General features: G+C 40.3%; 1 protein-coding gene across 3 annotated transcripts in view; it reads right to left on the bottom strand.

Moving 5' to 3' along the window:
* Positions 1 to 8378: 8378 nt before the first annotated feature.
* LGR5 (leucine rich repeat containing G protein-coupled receptor 5) overlaps positions 8379 to 21948 on the bottom strand; it is a 94514-nt gene continuing 80944 nt past the window's right edge. For 2 of the 3 annotated variants that reach the window (XM_049792006.1, XM_049792008.1), the window contains 4 exons: positions 20295 to 20420; positions 15300 to 15445; positions 14212 to 14295; positions 8379 to 12353 (listed from right to left, as the gene is read on the bottom strand). In XM_049792006.1, the coding sequence (XP_049647963.1) occupies positions 11263 to 12353; positions 14212 to 14295; positions 15300 to 15445; positions 20295 to 20420 (1447 nt within the window). In that variant the 3' untranslated portion in view covers positions 8379 to 11262. The remainder of the gene's footprint in view (positions 12354 to 14211; positions 14296 to 15299; positions 15446 to 20294; positions 20421 to 21948) is intronic. The other variant, XM_049792007.1, reaches the window with a different exon arrangement.

Below are 21948 nucleotides of genomic sequence, written 5' to 3'. Positions count from 1 at the left end.
AATTTGCCCACCTGCACGCTTGGCTGGGCTGTAGTATTGACCATTTTCTTGGCTTCTCCAGCACCTTTTCTGATGTCCCACCTGCCTCAGGATTTTGGAACTGGGAACTGTAACACTTCAACAGGTTTGGGACATCCCTGTCCCATCTCCAGCCTTCTAAATACTCTGGGTTTAAAGCTTACCCTTTTAGATAGCTGAAGCAAACAGGAACATGTGCTTCCTATAGAATAATAAATGCATAGATATGAACAAAAGTAAGTCCCAATACACTTAGTTTCCTTGTTTCCCTGATCATTCTTCTGGACGGACATGAGAGTTCTCTGTACCTGATTTCCCAGTCCCCGTTTTCCCAGATCTGCTTGGCTGGGGTCTGTTGTCTGTGCCTTTGGCTTTCCTGCTATAATTTTCCTCAGCGTGGCTGATGAGATCCTTTTCTCTTATAATGCTGGAGCCCTTTGATCAGTTTTATCAGTTGATCTCTTCATTGATTATTTCCCTTCTGCAGTTAAAAGTGTTTTGCCGTGACTGGCAACCATCTTGCTGATCAAGGATGCTGTGTTTCGGATGGAAAACCACTGAAGCCTGAGGGCTCCCATTGCCAGCCTTGTGCCTGTCTCCATCACCACCGTGAGAGAGCCTGGGAGCATCCCTTCTGCCAGAATTCCCCAAACATGCACAGGGATTTTCCTCTGAGCCTTCTGGAAGAGGGATGGCTCACTGAACCAGAAACTGAGAAGGGAATTAAGTGTTTCACAACAGCCGTGAGGCACACGGTGGCACTAGGTGCCTGGCGAAACAAGATCGACTTTCTCCCGCTGGCCCTAACTGCCTGCGACCTCAGATCTACATCTCTGATGGAAGAGGCGAAACCCTGAGTATCACACGGCAAGACACAGTAAGGAATCTAGGTTTACAGTAGAATGTCTGGGAATACTCTCTTAGCAAGTGTCTTCCTCCGTCTGTCATCTTGTCGTATGAATTCTGCTTCTGGTCATATTACACCCGCAAATCCTCTGGGGCAAGCTTTTCCTGTAATGCTTTCTCATGCCTCCCTCACAAATAAACCCAGGGCACATTCCTGCTACCTTATTAAAAGATCTATGACATAGTTATTGAAAATATTGCTCACATTAAAAAAAAATATTAGTTTTTTAAAAGGTGATGGCTTAATTTTCAGTCTGGGTCCTTCAGAATCTTTTAATGGCTGGTTAACATCACATTGGCAGCCTAGACTTCTGAGCCATAAAATGTGAAACTTTTAAATTTTTTCCTTATGACAGAGGTATTTGGGGTAGAAAATCTGAATGACACGAAAGAAGAAATTTGCCAGGGAGCTCTAAGGGGGAAATAGAGCTGAACAATCTTTTTCTAATTATCCTAATAGACTGCCATTATCAGAAATGCTCTGTGCTCCATTGGGAAAGAAAGTTATGTTAATAGGAAACAAAGATATTCGATCCTTTGTAGATCAAAGCACTTTTATGATGCTGCTGTCATTATGAAAGACTCTTGGTGTAAGAATGGTACTTTGTGGACAATGGCTCTATTGTTTGTCACTTATTTACCTTCTAAAAAAAAAAAATCAGACCTAGTGTATCGTTTATGAGGTCCCAGATTTGATGAGAAATGCTTCGCTATAAAGCAACAGGTTTTAGGACTGTGCTGTAGTTCACCGCCTACAAACATGAGAAGCTTCACTGTGCAAAAAGGAGTATTTGATATGGAAATAAAAACTTGCCGGAATCCACCGAAGTGCAGAAGGTCCTTGCAAAGTTTCTGAATTCCACACTGGAAAGGCCTGTGGGCTTTCTTACCCATTTTTTTTTCCTTTCTCTTTATGCTTACTTGCATTCAGAGTTTAGCTCTGAGAGTGTCCAAGCAGCCTTTTCCCTTTTGTACTTACACAGTGCTTAGAGCAGTGGGATGCTGGGCCATGACCAAAGCTCCAAAGTGCTCTGCTAACACAGATAATAATAAATGTGGAGAGAGATCAATACTGAGAACAGTTCAGCTGTGGCTCACAAAATGGATTTCTTAACTGCTGTAAAACCCTCCGAGGAGGGAAAAAGTGCTTAAAGACCTGGAGAGGCCTATGTACACCAGCAGTGTTGTGTAAAGAATAGTGTCAAGAGTATGGGAGAAGGAGAGAGAATGGTTTTCAAGGGAAAGCCTATCAATTCTTGTAGGTAGAAAAGCAGTATTGAGTATATATTTAGTATAGAATTATATATTTTAGTATAGTTTACTTTGACCTATATTTCAGTTTTGTACAAGCTAGTATCACCAATTCCTATTTAAGTGGAGTGAATAGAAGAAAAAATGTATTTGAATGTTGAATAGTTGTCAGTTCACCAAACTAAACACTTGATGAACCCAATAAAACACGATTTATTGTTTTGTTTGTTTTCTACTGACCCTTGTACAAAGGTGGGTTTTTAATGATGTTTTTCATGGAAATGCTTTGTTTCTGCATGAGTACCTTTATTCTCTTTCTTTGATTGGTGCTCCATGAATAGTCTCATACTGTGGATGCACATACGTGTCTGTCTTTAAAACTGGAGATCTTCCTTCCCCCTTTTGCAATACCAATAGAGGGTACTGTACAGTCGTCCCCTGTGCCCAGCACATGGGTGCATACACAGTTTGCCCACTGCCATTTCAGTTTCTCTTTGCTGCTTTTTGGAATGAGGCACTTGGTGTCTATGAGGGGTTTTAAATGCTTTTGCTCCAGCTTCTTCAAATATTATCTTTTCTTGTACCTCTTCCAAATTCCACCTCTCAACCTCTATACAACCTCTCCATGTTTGCTGTCTTAGAGGTGGGCAAATTTCTGTTAAGTGCTCCGCTTGCAGTGTTTTTAAGCCTAGGGCAAGGAGGGGTCAGGACTTTCAGTTGCAAAGCTGCTTGTTCAGGAAGCCACGGAAGCTGCATCCACACCTCCAGTAACTCATACCGTTATTCTGTAGTTTGGGAAGAAAGCTACCCGAAGCTATGAGGTGATATGGAGTCCCCTTCACTGGGATAAATGCAAGCAAGAGCACATGCCCCCAAAACTGCAAAGCTTTCTGACGTGCCAGAGGCACATCTTGGGTATTACTTAGCCAGAAGGACGAGAGGAGCGGGACAGAGCAGCAGGTAGAAATAGCAGCGAGGAAGTACCAGCGTCACCCAGAGAAGCAGATTTTGTACGAACAGGAAGGTAACAGAGCGTTTGGGTGAATCTGTGGCTGAACACGGAAATTGTCCAGAGCCGCCTTCAAGGCGACAGCATTTTGCAGTGTGCAGTAAATGAATGGGATAGTGCCAAAAAGGCATCTTTACTCTCTGAGGATGTCCCCTCCTCACTGGGCTTACACAGTCAGGGTATTTCACCACATCAGAGCATTTTAAAATATGAACGGGAGTTTCTACGCAGGCATATGGGGATTCCTGGTCTCCAGCAGGAAACTCTGGTTGACTTCAGTTGTCGCTGGAGTTAAGACTATACTGTAAAGGAAGCGCCTAAACCCTGCCCAAGGTGGGGAGAACTAGGCCCTGGCCTTAGAGAAATTCATACTGAAGTTGAATGACATTAAATGGACTTTCATGAATACAGTCCTATTTTTGGCTTTTAAAATACAAAGTTAGCAAATTGGGTCAGAATGACAATTGCTAGATTAAACACTGTTCCTGGAAGTTGTAAACTGAGATGCTTTCTTGCAGGGTAGGTCTTGCAAACTTTGACTTGCTATATTGTCTTGTGTTTTGGGGTAGGACCTACTATGATCAATTTTAGATCTTCAAGTGTGAACATAAGCCATGACCATTCTGGCAGCTGGAGCATCTCAAGCCTCTCTATATTCCACGGACTGGTGTTGAATTTGTTTGCAAAATGGAGACAAATCCAGTGGAAAATTTTGATATTTTATTGTTTACTTCAAGCTTCCTATGATTTTCAAGCAGCTGGAGGAGAAACTTGAGGTAAGTATATAAACCCTATTTTTAAGGAAATGGCTTTCTCTGTCATTCAGTTCTACAAATGGGCCTTCTACATTGTTCATCTCTTACACTGAATTTAACAAGTATCAAATATACCTTGGCATCACCAAACAAAATAGCAAATATGTAGAACTATGACTACCCTAGTGGCAAGTAATGGCCAATTTCCCTGACGAAGAGTCAGCTCCAAGAATCTGTGTATGAAATTTGTATGCAGTTACACATTAATATTGAGGAATATGCTGAAATCTCACAAACTCCAGAATATTGCCAGTTGCCCAAACCTACAAAAAACCCCCAAACCACTCACGGGAAAATCCAACAATACGGAGGATTGTCTGTATACTGGGAGAAGTATATATCAAATAAAGCAAAAATCCTCATACTTTGCACTCACAGTAGCGCATTCAATTAAGTCAGAGGACTGTTCTCCCACTTCATGAATTAAGATGCTGGTGGCTGGTTCTTCCACTTGGCTAGTTTGCCATGGTTTAGACACATTCTTATCGATCGTCTCTTCTATGTACTTCCCTGGTACAAGGACCTTGGCTCCTCTTTTGTTTGCTGACTGATCATGATGTTCAGGGAGAGAAGTGCTGAGGCATTTGTTCACGTTGCAGACTTAAGATTGCTTTCATATCCTAGAATTCATTCCCCGGCCACACAAAACTTTCTGGAGTTCATTTTCATAGTTAACCAGAAAAGAGGCCTAGGAGAATTTCACAGAAGGCTGTGGTACTTCCTATAGGAGACAAAATCTGTTTCTAGTAGAACAATCTTCCCAATTACTTTTTTCTTAGAAGGCCAGGAGAGCTCCTTCCTCCAGGAAAAGGTCAGTTCATAAACTGGAAATGCTGATAATAACTGCAGTGACAGCTATAGATAGTCGTGAGAAGCTGTTGTTACGCATGGAACCAAATTAATAACTGCAGACACCTGTCAAAACAGTGATTACATATCAAGAATGACACCAGATGAAAAAGGAGATGTTTGAAACTTCCTTCAAGTATTAGTTTTGGAGTCCTGAGACTTTCAAGGCCAGTTGGAGAAGACTCTTGGTATGTGCATGCATAGTACTTAGTGGAAATCTTTAGATTCACAGATGGACAGTTTTTTCCCTTGTTAATGAAACATATTTTTTGCTTGACAAGTGGAAAACGATGCCACCTGTGAAAAGATTAAATAGGGATTTTGAGTGGACTCTTTGTGACTGAGCTTTTTAGAAATCCTGGCTGTGGGCCAGCTCTCAAGAGGAATATTCTTAATGTTTGTTTTTTCCTATGACTGAGATTGGATCCTTAGATAATTGTGACAATGCCACAACAAATTGTTTTATGGAGGGAACATACTCAAATTTCCTACGTCTCCAGAGTCACTGGAGCACAAGTCTGTGATTCTCATTATGTGAACAAGATGTTCTTAATGTTGATACTGCCTTTTCTTTCCAGTAAACTTGCAAGCGTTAGGTATAACACATGGAATTCCTTCTACTGTATTTATTAGCATGGGTAAGTTTGCATTTTTCTTTAAAATTTCTCATCTCATGTACCTGGGACTCTGTTCAAGCAAAGACAGATAAAGAGTTGAATCAATTTCCTAGGCTTAGTTTAGATACTATACAACAATACCCACATTATTTTTTACAATAACATTGTTGCAGAATGACAGCTTTGTCCCTTGGTTGGCACATGTTTATTGAAAGAACACGACGTGCTTATTGTGGTTGGTGGAGATGCTGGTCCATCCTTTGCTGGTGGAAGCAGTGCAGCTCTGCTGGAGTTTGAGAGCTATGTTCTCCTGCAGCACCTGAGCATCTGCACAATTACTGTGCCTCATGGATCTGCAAAGGATTTTCTAACACTGTTGTTGTTGCTGGTGTGATCCTAGTTCTGGTCTTTTATTGTTAGCTTTCCTGTACTCATGTTCTTACTCTTCTGTCTCCACTTCCTTATCTTCCAGTGCTTTCCTGAAGGAAGAACATTAATTTTGCTACAAACATTTTTAATTATGTGAGCCTTTCTTAAGTGGTTGAGTAATGAGATTTTCAGCGGGACCTTAACTTTCACACAGCAACCTAAACTGATGACAGAGAAATGTCTGATTAGGAGATTATTGTTCCAGTGTTCCATAAAACAGTCAGAGGAAAAAAGTGGTGCCCAATACTGTAAAGCTGCAATTCCTTTGACAGACAATATGGACAGGAAAGAGCTGGACACTTTGTGCGGCAGCAGCTTGCTTGCTGTCTAGTTTATGTAGGCCACTAAGGCAAAAGCAAACATGGAGCAGCAGCAACAGCAAGGACTGTGCAAGGGCTGGTCTCAATTCGAGATCAAGTATGACCACTAGATTACTCAGGGACCTTGTCCCCTGTTTTGGGAACGAGGTCTGAAGCTGCATGCCCAGCTGATGCAGCACTTCTCCTGCAGCATCATTCTCTATGCTCCTCTGCTAGTGTCTGCTAAGGCTTGGCCTTTATCCCCATCCATTCTTCTTACAGGTGATCCCATCTTCTTTATGGCTTTCGCTTGTATCTCTGACTAGCTCTTTTTCCTTCGCCATTCACGTATCTGCACCCTCCCTGAGGACTGAGTTCCCAGATAAAACTCAGTCATGCATTATCTAGTGCACCAGAGTAGTGGGCAGATGGTGTGCTCTGTCTGCTCTACCTACATAACCCATCGCATGAGCCTGCAGTAAACTCTCCTTCAGTTGTTATTGCAGATAACACTACATGTCTGTGGCGTGAATGCTTTAAGGGAGAAGTCACCTGTACTTAGGTGTGATAGTACATTACCCGGAATACCAAAGTTTTGACTACAGACACTACCGCTCACCATGTGGTACAAAAATAAAAATCTTTCTTCCACGTACCAAGATGTATAACCTTGATGCCTCTTTTCCCCTTCTGCACCGAGGCTTTCACTAACCAGCCCATTCTTCCTTTGTAGTTATTCTCTTTCCCTTTTATGTTCAAGCTGTAGTTTTTCCCTCCTCAAATAACACAATTTCATTCTTCTCCCTTATGGCCTCTGCCATATTGCTTATGCTGTCTGGTGCAAATAAGTGCACGTGAAAGCATCTTCACTGCCTGTTTTCTTACCATTTCCATCTCCTTATCCATCACACTGCTTCCATCCTTTTGTACCCACTCTGAACTCTTCATCCTTCACAAAATCTACCACCCTTCTTAATATCCCATAAACCCCTGCCCGTTTGTGTCCTGTCTCTTGAAGCCCTCGCTCCTCCCTGGCTTATGCACTCCCCTGTGCTATCTTTGTCACGCTTCTGTTTTTAGCTTGTAAAGATAATTAATGCCTTTCTCATCCCCATTCACTGCTGGTTCTGTCCCACCTCATTAAGACTATTCTGAAACTCACCCACCAAAATTACTTCTCCACTGACCCTTCTGGCTGAAATGACTCCACCTGCTCCAGCCTCCTTACCTACGCTGAGAACCTGCACACTCCCTGCTAAAATCAATTTACATCTAGGATAATTTAACTTTTTTTTTCTTCTTCTTCTTTCTCAGTTTTTACTTTGTTGGTATTTTGCCTAGTTCTTTCAGGTACTTCACAGGAATGACCTACAATCACAATCTCTGAAAAACCAAGCACACATAACTGTCCTGTGCTGCAGTCCCTCCTAACAGGAATGCATCCACGGTCTTGCCTTTCCTTGATGCCTAGATGATGACATGACTGTGCTTAGCCGCTGCCTGTCTTTAATTCAACGGAGCTGTTAACTTCTAGTGCAACCTGACTCTTGCCAAGTCCCATGTTTTGGCCCCACCTTTCATTCGCCCTTAGTATCTGCATCCTATGCATTTCATATATGATGCTGCTACTGCCTCTCCGCCGTGTACCAGCTGAACTTTGCCAGCTGTTTGGTAAACCCTGACCCGCTTCGTCTGCCACGTGAGGGATTGGAGAGAATATGAGGATGCATGTGGGAGAATTTGCTGTCTCACCAGAAGCAGCAACCTAGTGCAGCAGAACCTCATCTCTCATGTGGTCCAGTATGGTCTGAAGCCTGCTGGTAGCTCATGCACGTCCATCGCCTGACCTGATGCGCGCCTTTGTCACACGGTTGGCAGTGCCAGTCTCGCACGGAGCAATTGGGAGAGGTCGTCACTGAGCTGTGAACAGTGTGCACCGGGAGCTGGATCTGTTCATAAGGGTCTGTGAGTGAAGTTTTGGTAAAAGACTTAGTCTGTGTTAAAATGAAACGCTAGTCTTTTTTTTTCTTGCTCCCCGGACACCTAATGAGAACACGCAACCTGTAATTTATACTTTGCCAAAAATTTCGGACACCTAGGGAGGTTAGCGTAAGTATTACAGTAACTTGGGAAGGATTGAGGATGCATGCCATTTTGTGAGGTGTTAGGTCCCAATTAAATGCTCTTTACCGTGTAGTCACATTTTATTACAACTTACGTATGTTTGGAACACTGATAGAAAAGAAAGCATGTCACCTATTTACAATCACTACACATTTACATTATGTTATTTACAGATAATGAATTTAGTAATATATATGAGCAGAAAATATAGCAAATATCAATATGAAACTGTACAGGGCTTAATCTCACGTACTTTACTGTGGTTGCATTTCACTGTAATAATAAATACAGTTCTATATTTACACATTTTACTTTAAAAATCTATTAAATGAATTTTAACAATTTCAAGTTTAAAATATCTGATCAAAATATTTCAAACATGCTTATAAAAATAAGACACAAAGCCTTTAGGACTTTCTGCAAGCTAAAAAAGTTCTGATAAAAGAAGCTTTCTTTAACTAGTCTTTAGAATTATAACATTATTTTGCTTCTCAAATCACTTTACAAACTTCTTAAATATAGCGAGCTGAAAGGAATTTCACTGACATTAAGCAGTGCAGCACAGATGGACCCCAGTTAAATTAAAGCTAAGTAAACACGGTAATAGGTATTGTGCAATGGTTGACTGATCCTCTGTTTAATCCAAAGTGGTTTCAGGCATCGTTCTCCAGCTGTATGCTGCACTGCTTCAAAAGCCACAAGAGATAAAGGATTAAGATAAGTACTCAGCTGACTTTATCATACATAATTTCGGCATTGGTTCATTTTTTTTTCCTGAAGGATGAACACGTCAGCCAAAGTCAACTGATGCCATCTGTAACTGCAAAACTAAAAATATGCCAGTGCGAATGGACAGGAAAATCAAGGCATATCTATCATTGGCAACAAATTCTTCATTGTGAAAATACATCCTTTGAGTCCCAGGAAGTTTTATGTACAGTAACAGATGAACAACAGTGATCATCTGTAACTGATTACCTTAATTACTGGGCTAGCCTAACCTTGGTAATGTTCAAAAATTAGTCTCGTTCACCTGGAGGTTGAGTGGCCATTAACTGAGCAGTGAGTACTGGGCTATTAAATGTTACTCCTCAGGGAGCTATTTTTAACAATAAAAAAAAGTAAATTTGTGCACTTTTGTGTCTTAAATGATCAGCTCACTTGAGCAAAAGGTGCCAGCTCTGAGAAAAGAATACTGGAATATCCGCTGATGGCTTGGCCAGGGTCAAAGACTGATATTCTAGGGAAGTGAAGGTGGCTCTGTTGTCCGAGATATTTTGACAGTAGACTTGGCAAAGACCCGAAGTCTATTCTTTCTAACTGGGATGCTTCTGATGTGCAAACATAGATGCCTTGATTCAGCAAAGTATTAACAGATTTAAAGCCAGAGAGAAACTCTGTGTTAATCTAATCTAACCTTTCCCTAAACTAAAGCCATCAGAAGTCCTTGAATTCCAACAGCTGCTCCAATTAATTTTTTTGCAATATATCCAATTTGAATTTAGAGATTTTTGGTGACAGATAGTTCCACTAGCTAATGACCATCACTGTCAACAATTTGCACCTTTATTTCTATACTGCATATCCCTAATGTCAACTTCCAATCGATCTTACCAGATTCTTCTCCTCTTGAATGAGTAGTTCTCTGCTCTCAAACTTCTGTTTCCCAGAAGTAGCTACTTACAAACTCTAATCAAATCACTTCTTTCTTAAGCTGCTTTAAATTTATGATATTCATATCCTCTTCAATTTCACAATGCTCTTTACAGCATGCGAATACAATAACTGTTTGAATTATCCCAGTAGTGCTTCCATCAGCACTAAGAACACAGATCATACAACCTCTTCACTCTTACTTGACATTGCCTTGGCTAAGGATATTGGCTATCCTTACCCAGAAGGGCACAGTGGCCTCTAAATCTTTGACTGACTAGTGACCATCAACTAGAAGCTTTCTAGAATCACTGTTTCATAGGACACAGATCATGTCATGAGCAGAACTACAGTTTTTGTTCCTAGACAAATTACCTTAAATGAATGTTTCTATGTGAGTGCCTTTGGTGTCCTTTAATTGCCCTCAGCATGCCACTCTTTTTGTATGATGACTTTCTATGCAGTATTTTCCACCTTGTAATTCTATGAGTCATCTGCCAATTTTATCAGCAGTAATTCTGGGAGTAATTCTACTGGCATGGTAGCAATTCAGGACCAAACCTTGCAGAACCTCACTAGAAAAATACCCATGTGACAATGGCTTGCCATTTACAATTACATTTTAAGCGCTTGACAGGATCTTGATTAACTTCTTTCACACCATGTTAATTTTGTAGGTTTAGCTGACAATTAAAAATTCTTTGTCAAGTCAGATGACTTCTAAAAAACAAACCCAATGCCCGTTAAACTATTAAATCAGCTTTATCAAACATGGAACTTCATCAAAGTCTATTCTGCAGAAACCTTTAGGACTTGAACAGGATTACTCCTCCATTTAGATACCTTGCTGAATGACGACCATACACAGATGCTTATAAAAACAATCATGGCACTGAAAAACTATTATTAAAACCAAATTACAGTAAGCAGGAAAAAAACCCCAACCCCTGAAAACAAACTGTATCAGGTGGTGCTCGGAAAACAATTTAACATGCTATTTTTGCTCTTGGTCAACTGAAGCCCTTTCCGAGTAGTGCTACTTTAAAAGAGAGCAGCTGATAAAACTGCGCAAAATGCAGCAGCGTTCAATTTCTCTCTTCATCCCAGCATTTTGGAAGCAGGCTGAGAAGGCTCAAGTATTGGATTTTCAGCCTGCTGCAAGTTTTGTCATTGTTTTCTGATGTGTGCAACAATAACTCAGAGGCACTCTCTAGTTTGTATGCACCCATCCATACTTACTTTCGGGATTAAAAATTTTGTAAACATAGGTATTTTCTGTACTGCCACTGAAACTAGCGACATGGAACAAATGCAACTGATGAAAGATTGCAGCTTTCTGTCATTTGATAAGATGAGGGCATTAGTGAATTGCTGGTAGGCATATCATATGATATGCTGGCACTTGTGAACGTTACCAATGCTTGTGTTGAGTCACAAGACTGTTTTTCTATGTCTTCTGAATTCACAGAGATCAGACTAGCATGTTTTGATCTCCTCCATAACAAAGTTTGCTTTCGCAGACTTCCCAAGTCCTCCTTAAAGTGTGGATTGAAAAGTATATAAAGGAGTGGATTTAGACATGCAGGCAGTGGGACAATCACTAGCAGTATTGACTTAATCACTTCTGGGCTGATAAAAGTGAGGTTTAGTAAGGAGGAAAAAGATAAGAAGGCCACAGGGCAATAAAGAATGCAATTAGTAAAAAGTAGCAAGGCTATATGTTTGACCATAGAGCAATCCCAAATGTTGTCTAGTTCTCCCTTTTCTAAACTACAGTAGAGCTTTGTATAAGCAATAGTCATTACCAGAAAACAAAGGGAGTTCAGCAATACCAGTGCTACCATGTAGCCCATAGCACTGGGTTCTCCAAATGGTAGTGGTAAACAAAGCGGAGAAACCCCATACTCACTCCCAGTAAGGAGTGGTACCACTGCAATGATTAGTGCCAACATAAAGCAAAAGAAAATGGCAATTTTTACACTGGCAATGGAGGATTTTGTTTCAAATTTTGTAGCATGCTTTACAGAGAATGCACGTTCAAGTGCAGCTAGGGTAAGGAGGAAAATGGAAGCCTCCGAAGCAAAAATGGAGAGAAGGCCAGTTATTTGGCAACCAATTCCACTTTCCCACTGTGCTCCATACTGAGCAAAGCTACCAAAAGTTGAGGCATCCACGCTAGCCAGTACTCCACTAGCCAGACCCATCAAGGCATTTACAATAGCTATTAAACCAATCAAAAGTTTTATGGAGGACATATACAATGGAGATCTGAAAACTGTAGCGGACACCAGTGCATTGCAAATAAAGGTCAAACCCACTACGGTCCACACTCCAATTCTGATCAGCCAGCTACCAAACAGATGGTCACATGGTTTGAAGGGACCTGAAATGACAAAATAAAAATGGCAAGGGAAACCCATGTAAACTAAAAAGTAATTTTGTGCTAAGACATTACATTTCATGCTTCTTGCAGGTTCTCAGCATAGCCAAGCAGTGAACTTCAGTCCAAAAGGGGAGCTAGAAATTTGCTCTTCCTTTGGAGTAATCCAAAACCTTGGTAACATGCTGCTGAATGCATGATGCATGTTTCATTACTGGTGCACATGAGTCTTTGTCCCTCCACCTGAATAGTCTATGGGTTTCTTTTTGCACCCAGCAGTACAAGTGCAATGTGAACATCCAGTCTGTTGTTTCAAGAAATGCTGTGATGTTTGTCAGTGTGTGCAAAAAGCTAAAAAAGATACCTCTCACTAAACTAGGACAGGTTGCTAATGAGTCCTGGTGAAGTGTGATATAATGGATATGGACAGATGCACTTTGCCTACCTTATAACATGTCATTACACAGTCCAAGAAAATTGAGGCTGTCTTTGCATTTGGAAGTGCTGCCTTTTTGGTGGGGCTTCTGATGACCTGTGGCTGAAGTCAGGTCATTATGACTGAAGCCTGCTGTGTAGTCTCATCAAATTGAGGTACATATGCTGTGCGGTTGAAGCTGAATGCTCTGCAGTCTGAGAAACAGTATTTATCTTGGTATGAGCCAGCTATGCTGTCCCAAAGCAAGTCCTTCACAATGGTCTGTGCTTCTCCATGAAGACACAAACCCCGCAGCTGAGATGCACTCCATATGACTACAGCTGTTGCCATCAAGTAGGCGTAAGCATCTATTCTGTCAGTTGGCAAGTTCTTCTAAGATACCCTTTGAAAGATCAGCATGGAAGCTGGATTTGCTCTTGGGTCTGGTGATAACTTACCTGAAGACAGTGACGTTTTTGTGAACTCAGCAGTTATATTAAGGCCACAGGAGAATATGTGATGGTCAAATGGTTCTAAATTCTTTGGCTTCCTGCCTTTTCTATTCCTCTTTACATAACTTTTTAACATAAATTTTAAACTAATTAATAAAAATTTATTATTATTTGCTGTTACAAACAAGAATCTTGGCTTGGAATGAATGCTGAAGTACTAGTTGTCACTTGGGTTTTTTTTGTTCATGTTTCACAAGGCAAGAACAGCTAGGGAAAATGTTTGCTGAATCAAGCAAGCAAAACTTATGACCACAGCTGTTAAAGCCAGAAGTGACCTTCCAAAGACATGTTTCTTTCCTTGCCTTAAAGGAAACTTTCAGTGGAATTGGTGGCCTGTAGCTATGCAATTCAAGCACTGTATTTCTTTTTCCTTTCTGCCACACTGCGAAGCCAGGGGTGTGCTATTCTATAAAGAAAATGACAGTGCTGGGGGTACTTTGTGATGGACTGTGTACATCAGTACAGTAGTGTTTGGTATTTCCTAGACATTGAATGAAACTGTGTGTTGTTCAAGAAGCTCAAGTGTAGAATAACGCAGTTAAGTTCAGAAGAATTACTTTAGCTTTGCAAAAGACTGAGCGAGCAAAGATTCTGCTCCCCTTTATCATCTGTGTCTCAGTAGAACAGTCTTTGCTCTCTCCTTCCCTTGATAAGGGGATCAATTCCTGTGAAAAGGGGCCCAGAGTGAGGATCTGCTTGAGGACTGGGTAAAACTTTTGTTACGCTCATAGATAAATTTAGTAGCTGTATAGTTTTCTGGACTTCAATGCAAAATTCTATATTATTGTGCAACGTATTTGTATTAATCTCATCAAATTATTGTGAAACATCACAATAATGTTTGCTGTCCTAATATCAGACTCAGAGTTTGTTCTGCATCTAGAATATCTGGTAATGCTGTGCTTGGATTCCTATCTGTTTGGCAGTTTCATACCTGGAGAAGGTGAGCATTGCACTGAATGATGAGCTTTCAAATCTTCTTCAAAGTCAAGAAAAAAATCTTCAAAGTCACGCTCATCTGTGGTGGAGAAAATACCCAGATTTGACACTGCAATTTTCAGGAAAACTTCTTTTAGTACAAATTGCAAAAATGTCTGCGGTATTTAAGGCCTGGTCTTGTCCCTTTGCCTGCCAAACTGTGAGCAGAAGCAGACATATGCCTACTTGGTTTTGAATTACTGTACTCAGGATTATTTAAAAAGTTGGCACCATCGCTTCTCTGAAAAGAATCACTTACAGGTACATTCTCTATTACCTAATTTGCAGTGTGACGACTGCCTAGGAAGGAGTTTAAAATATGAATTCTGCTGTTGTGCCAGGCTACTAAGAATTAACACAAGTTTTTCTGTGTTTCTTATGTCATTGCTCTACCATGTATTCTTGGCCCTATTCTTGCTGGCGCTAGCCCTGAACTCTGAGACTTACTGGTTTGCAGGAGTGGAGATAGCACAGAAAGCAGTAGGATGGTATAAAATATATGTGTGCACCTACGTAACAGGTCAAGTAATGGACCTTGTGCTGAAGGGGAAGAAAAATACAGTAGTTTTACATCCTGGAGAGCAGATGCACTCTCTGGTACCCAGGAAGTGCCAGGAAAAAATATCAGCAGCTACGCCAAAGTAGCCACATAAGCTCTGTGACTCATCCTGAAGCGTGTGGACAGCAGGAGAGCCAAGGATGCGTTGCTACTTCCAAAGCTGGCAAGAAACTAGATCTTCGTTGGCCTGCCCTTGTATGGGCTTACGTACTAGCACCACTTCCCTGTCTCTCACATAAAGGGAAGACTTCACTTACCACATTATTATAGTTATTATTTGGTTGGAAAGATGAGTGAGTGAGATTTTTGAGAGGCAGACCTGAAAAAATGATTTTGCTAAGCATAGGATTGTTTGAATAACATATTATCACGTGAGAGAGAGGGATAGGCTGCCTCTGTGATTGTAAAAGAATATTGGATTTGCTTAACATCACAGGCTGCTCACTAGCCTTCAGGTAGATTTAAAAGCCAAAGATGACAATTACCTTGAATTTGTAATAACCCAGCATCCTTCCTGTGAAAATCATCAATGCTGCTATTCTCATCTTTGTTCCACTGGCTGGAGATTTTGTAGTGGCTCTCACAAGCTCCAAAGGCACAGCACTGATAAGCATAAGGCATTTCCATGACCCTGTAGAAGAACAAGGAAGCATGCCATGATACTCGTTTAGCACCAGAGTTACTGGATTGTACTGCTCCTCTTCTGTTAGCATAAAGGAACTTGTTTAAATAACATGTCTGAAACTAAAGGTATCTATGGGTAAAAATCAGTCATGATAATACAAAATGAGGACTCACAGATGAAATTCCACACCAGAAATGCAGATGTTTTCTAGGCTAATTTTAGTAAAGGCACAATGAAGTTTTCTTATGCATTTTCATGGGAGATATGAAAGTGGGAGATATGTCCCTTGCCAGTGAGTGAATGTTACTGTTAGAGTTGTATTTCTGCTTTATGATTTTGCATGATTTTACAGTGTACCTCAACAGTTTCTCCATGTTACTTTCTTAATGGTTTCCTTTAAAAAAGCAGATCCAAAGATCACAAATGCATCTACCTACCTAACAAGCAAACCCAAAATATCGCTTCCTAAATGGAATTTCTCCAGCTTGGGAAGAATGAGATCTTTTGGAATTCAAGCTTTACCAACCTCTTTCTACATCCAACTCTTTTCACAGTAAGATGGCAAAAAGGAGATTGTCTTTTGTGCACAGATCAAGAAAGCAGTGTTCTAAACCGAAAGGTGAATGAATCAGAAAGGCACTGTGTGTGAGAACAGATGTCAGTGAGAAAAAGCTTTTACTTTATTAATTGTCTTAGAAACGAGCATGGTCATTGCAGGACACCAGATGCTCATTCCTAACTCTTAAGATCACTGGTATTCCTAACACATAACTGAGTATAGGTCAGTGAGTTTCAATGATTTTGAGGGTTTCTTTTGTTAGAAAATTGCTCATTTCTGGTATGTTTTGAATTTAGTTCCTTTGGGGATGTGAAAATTCTGGGGTAGCAAGGAAAACCTACATATGTTCAAGTTCTATAGACTACTTCTTCTATTCTTAGATATATTTTATGCTTTGGAAGCAGAGATAGTTAATTTGCACAGTTCACTAACAGTACCTAATAAAACCTAACAACTCACCTTAATTCCAAAAGCCCAATAAACCAAAAAATTCAAAGATAAAGAGGTGATTAGAAGTTATTCTGACTTCACTTAAAAGGAATAAAATAGAACTAGATCCTCCTATCAGATTACTTTCAACAGGTTAATCATGTAAATGAACGTAATGAGCATTCCAAGGAACCTCTAACCCCCTGGGAAATCTGCAAAGAAATCAGTCTGAATCGGGCTCAGTGCCAACAGGGCTTAAACTTGTGCACTAGCCAAAAGCTTGGTACAAATGGGAACAAATGGAACCCTAAGCTCTGAAGTGATTTTTAAATTAGTGCATTCTGGGGCATTTAGACTCTATATACTTACATTTCTGTTGGGAATTAGCAAAAATAATCTCTTCCCTTGTACCCAATACAAAAAGCTACATAAGATATTTTTGAGGTACTCCAATAAATGTTCAAGATAACCAAGATCTAACTATCATGGAATCTCATGCCAGCAGATTTAAATATTTAATTTCTAACTCATTTCTGTGCATGCCATCTTTTAAAATAAGGACATTATCTCCATTAAACATTTTTGAACATATTTCCCTGAAGCCCTTCTTAAATAAACTATTATTAAACCCATAGATTACCACAGTAACCCATAGCTAGTCACCTGGACTAAACCCAATCCCAATCCCCAACTAGAAATGCCCCTTTTCTGAAATAATTCCCCACAAACACCAACAAAAACCCTTATCAAAAGAAACACTGACAGTTCTGCAAGGTGTTCACTGCAACTTGCAGCTTCAGACCTTTTGGAAGACATTGATACAGCTGGGGAAATGAACAGCTAGTGGATATTTTAGGCTCAAGGGACTAAGAGAAATGTATTCTCTGGTTATTCAAACAGCTCTTTGTGCTTAATAATGACAGATTTCCAGATGCTGTTGCACTTCTACCAGCCTGCTGGCCTGTCATACACTGAGACTGGTCCACTGCTTCGATGAAGTAGCCAAAAAACCCCACTGCTTTTAATTATCTTTAAAGACCAAGACTCCCATTTCTTATCCTCGCTGTAGGTTTTTCTAGTGTCCTTTCTTAAACCCGAACAGTTTGGGTTTTTTTTCCCCCTTAATTACTAGGATATACATATAGGCCTCAAATTGGTGAATGCTTCTGAATCTGTGTGCAAAGCATAATTGCACAGAATGACTGGGACCCAGAACACAGAGGACAAAACGTATCAGTTTTTCTTGGTGGCAGAGGAACTTCTTTCTTGCAAAAGCTACATTTAACAAGAACAACAGCAACAAAAAAAAAAAATAAAAAGGAAGCAACTCTCAGCCACACAGTGCTGGAAGCAGTCTTTTTTATGGCTGGTGCTTATTTGATATGGGAGATTAGATTTGGACTTTGTCAAATTAAACTCTTTTAGAAACACTGGCTGAATTTATTTTTATATACTGCTTATCTTACTGATGATATCTGTAGCCCTGATAATTTTTTTCCTGCAGCAAGGAATGCCTCTTTTTTTCTGTTTTTAGACTAAGCAGCAGAGAACAAAACGTCATTTTCCACCTCACAAAGGTGTGGGGTTGATGGTGAATGGGAAGGCTCAGTTATGATGAATGGAGCAAATCACGGAGTTCTTTACAGAGCTGAATTAAAGCATCAGACAAATAAGGAAGGAGTGGCTGGCAGCCTGACTTTACTTCCTCAAAGCTTGCCATAGCAGGTTGGGCTCGGCGCTGTAGAGCGTTCTCCTGCCATTGCTGAAGGTGGGGCAGAGGATGCTCAGCTCTTTGATGTGTCTGTGTATTGAACAGCAATGACCCATTTAGATGAGGAGGAAGCTTTTATACAGGAATTTGTCTTTAATGTTGTAACCAGTGTCTAGTTCCAACAATTACAAAGGGTGAAATTTCATTTTGTTTTAGATCTCTGTTCAAGTTTGGTTCTTCATGCATTGTCTGTGCAGTGACCCTGTGTGAGGTCCTGGCCTCATTTTGATTTACAGTAAAAGTCCTGCAGACTCCAACTCAGGATTTTATGCCATTTTCTCCTGACTGGATGTAATTTGTTCTTACAGATGTTAATCAACTCTAGATACAATAAACATACTTTTTATGCCTTTTTTTAAGACTTAAGCTACTGCCTGACACATCCTTGTTAACTACTTACCCAGAATAAATACACTGTAGTTGCATATGAGCAATGTACATAATTTTACTGGTGGAAAAATCATATAAAGTACAATTTTGATAAAAGAAATAAAAAATCGTAGTTGTACATATTTCAGTTGAATAGTGGATTATTCTAGGACTTCTAAAGCACCTCTTATGCCTCTAGGCCATGGCATATACATCACTATATATTTTCTAGGTTGCAGTAATCCATTTTCTTGTGTTTATATTCTTTTAAAGAACCTTCAGGTATTTTAGAATTGTCACCTGCCTCAACATGTGGACAGTCAGTGAGAGAAGAAAAACTATGGCCGAAGCTTAGCCTCAGCCATTCATGTTTTCTTATGGTACTTGCTTCTTGACCTCTGAGACCCATCTCGAGGTCTCTAGTGTAAGAGGGGCATAAAGCCTCTCGTACTTTGAATGCTTATGTTATAAAGTAGTTTCACACACTGTGATGAAGTCACTGCCCAATCTCCTCTGTGACAAACTACAAATATTGGGTTTATTAAGACTTTTAAGGCATTGTTTCCTAACCTTGGAACCATTTTTTGCAGCTCTTCTCTCAGCTTATATTAACACGCCATCATAGAAGTGTTCCAGTGTGGATCCCTCCAGTGCTGTATGCTGAGGTTTTATGAGCTCTGTACTTCTACTCATGACTCCCTTATTGAGAACTCCAAATACTCCAGTCCTTTTCATTAGTGGCAACATCTCCTCGAGTCATCTGCCTGCTAAGTAAGACTCATAGGACTTTTCCAGTGCAAAAGGCAAATCTAGTGAAGACATGAGGATGGAGTCTCCATCCTTGGAGACATTCAAAAGCTGTCTGGATGCAGCCCTGGGCAACTGGCTCCAGGTGACCCTGCTTGAGCAGGAGGGGTTGGACAAGATGACCTCCAGAGGTCCCTTCCAACCTCAACCATTCTGTGATTCTGTAACAATGTGCACACTGTTTAATTGTTTCAAATGTTATGATATCAAACCTTTTACAGTAAAACATGGAAAAAAATGTATGTTGCACTTGGCATCCTCTAATTAAAATATAAAAATCAAGGGAGATTTAGAGGACACTCCCAAATACCCTGAAGTCAGAGGCAAAACTCTCTTTACTGTGATTTCTCTATGGTCATCCAGTGACTGGCAGAGCTGCAAATGATCTCTAGAGAACATTTCCTTCTTGTATCACAGAGCATCCAACAAAAAATTACTAGCATCAAAATTTTTTAGTAATAATGACAAAGTATTACCTGAATCTTAATCAAAAGATTACAGAAAAAAACATGTTCAAACAAAAGAGGTCAAATATTTTGGAACTTCAGGAGTATATTCTTCCCTTGATATTTGCTGTGTTCTCATTAAATATAATGGAAGTTCTGTAAGCACAGTCCAGTAGAAGGACATATCACTAAGCTGCTAGCAGTATTGTTTTAACAGCTTTTGAAACATATCACCAGGAAGCAGATGTGGCTCGTATTAAGCAAGTACTTGGGTTAATATTTCAAAACCCTTCATAGTTTCTTCAGTTAAAAGTGAGCATAATAAAAGAAGTCTATCATTTTTATCATATTTGCTTTAGTTTTAACAGCACAGATCAAAGACTGACAATACGAAGTAACATGCGTTACACACTGACACACCTTCCATTGCACATGAACACAAATGTGGCTTATTAGTTTTAATGATATACTCACTTGAGCTCTGGAAAATTTTCAGATGATATCAAACTTTGTAGGGCATGATTTCCTGTTAATTTTAAATGAGTTAAACCATGTAGCCCCGTCACAGGAAAAGAGGACAAAAGGTTGGATGACACATCCCTGCATAACAGCAAATAAAAATCAGCTTACGGGTTTTCATTTTTTTTCTTCAGCACTAGAAGTGTCACGTTGGAAAAACAGGTTAGACTTTTCTAACTCAATCAAAAATGACTACATTAAGCAGAGGCCCCAGTCAGCAGAGCAAAGCTGCAGCACTGCTCGGAAGTATGCACCTATGTGTCTAGCAGAAAGCTAACAGTAATATCTAGTAGTTAGCTAAGTCTGTTGCCAAATTTTGACTCCAAACACTCATAGTGCCAGTTTTGTGACTAGCAAATTAATTTAAAATCTGTTCATTAGTTTGTCTGAATTAAAGGGAGCCAGGACCAGAACAGCTTCCCGCAGTTTAAAAGATTCAGTGGGATGCTAGAGGGCACGGCTGCCCTGAAAGCTCCCCAGGGAGCCGGTCAGGTGTATGGGGAAGACATGTGTTTCAGGGTAGGATGGGTCTGAGCTGGAGCAGATGCAGGTGACAGTTCTAAGCTGAGGTTTGTCCAAGGAGCTGAGGGAAGACAATGCAGGTGAACATGGATATGTAATGTGGAAAAAGTAAAACAGGTGAATGAAAAAGTGACAGTGATCAAGGAGATATGGTAAAGTAATCAAAGAGGGGGAAGTTGAGAGGTATTCTGTTCTCTATTTCTCCCTCTCCCATTTATTCTATGGGAACAGAATCAATATTATAGATATTAATAAATAGAGCCTTTTCAGTCCTCTTCACAATTATCTACACTGCAATGCTTAAGATGGTCAACAGTCAAGAAGGAGGAAGAAGGGGAGTCTGATGCTGCTGAAATGCTTTTATGCCCAACGTTGAAGAGCAAAGTTCCTATCTCTTGAACTATCTACTAAAATCTAAGGGCTAGACATATAATAAGGTATGTTGATAGACTGGTCCTCCACCTATCTGGTTTAGTGTGTGGGTTCTCTTGATCACAACGTACTTAAATACCAAAGGTGAAATTCTGGTCCTACTGCAATGGTAAGAATGACCACTGACTTCAGGGTGGTCAGACCAGGGTTAGAGACTAGCATTTCAGGAAACATTGGCACACTGTGTTACTGTGTGTGTGTTAAAGGGCTTTTTTCTTTAACCCTCTCTGACTGTTCTATGCTATTGACTGAAGATACAATTTATTGCTCACCTCACAAAGTAGGAAAGTTCTGAGGAGGGCCCCAAAAGGGACGTCACGGACAGTATTGTCTTTATGGACATTTTTCAGTGCACCATTCAGAGGGGAGGCTTTGCACATCGACAGAAATTAATACCCCTTTTCAAATTTATGTTTCCCAGCAGCTACTGGATTATCCATGAGCAAATGCCCAGCAATGTATGTTTGTGACAACCATGCAGGAGGATGACTCCAGAGGAATTTTTTTTCATGCCTTCCCCATACTCCCAATGCCTCAGGGATTTACCTTAAAGAGGCATTACAATGACAGTGGCAAGTAGGAAAAAGTTAGTAAGGTCTAAGAAGTGCTTGTGAACAAGGCCTGCAAAATTGGCTGCTGATGTTTTGACCACTAA

Source organism: Accipiter gentilis, chromosome 34, assembly GCF_929443795.1.
Source record: "Accipiter gentilis chromosome 34, bAccGen1.1, whole genome shotgun sequence".
NCBI lineage: Eukaryota > Metazoa > Chordata > Aves > Accipitriformes > Accipitridae > Astur > Astur gentilis.
Note: the sequence above shows the minus strand (reverse complement) of the source record. Positions and strands in the feature narration are given on the sequence as shown.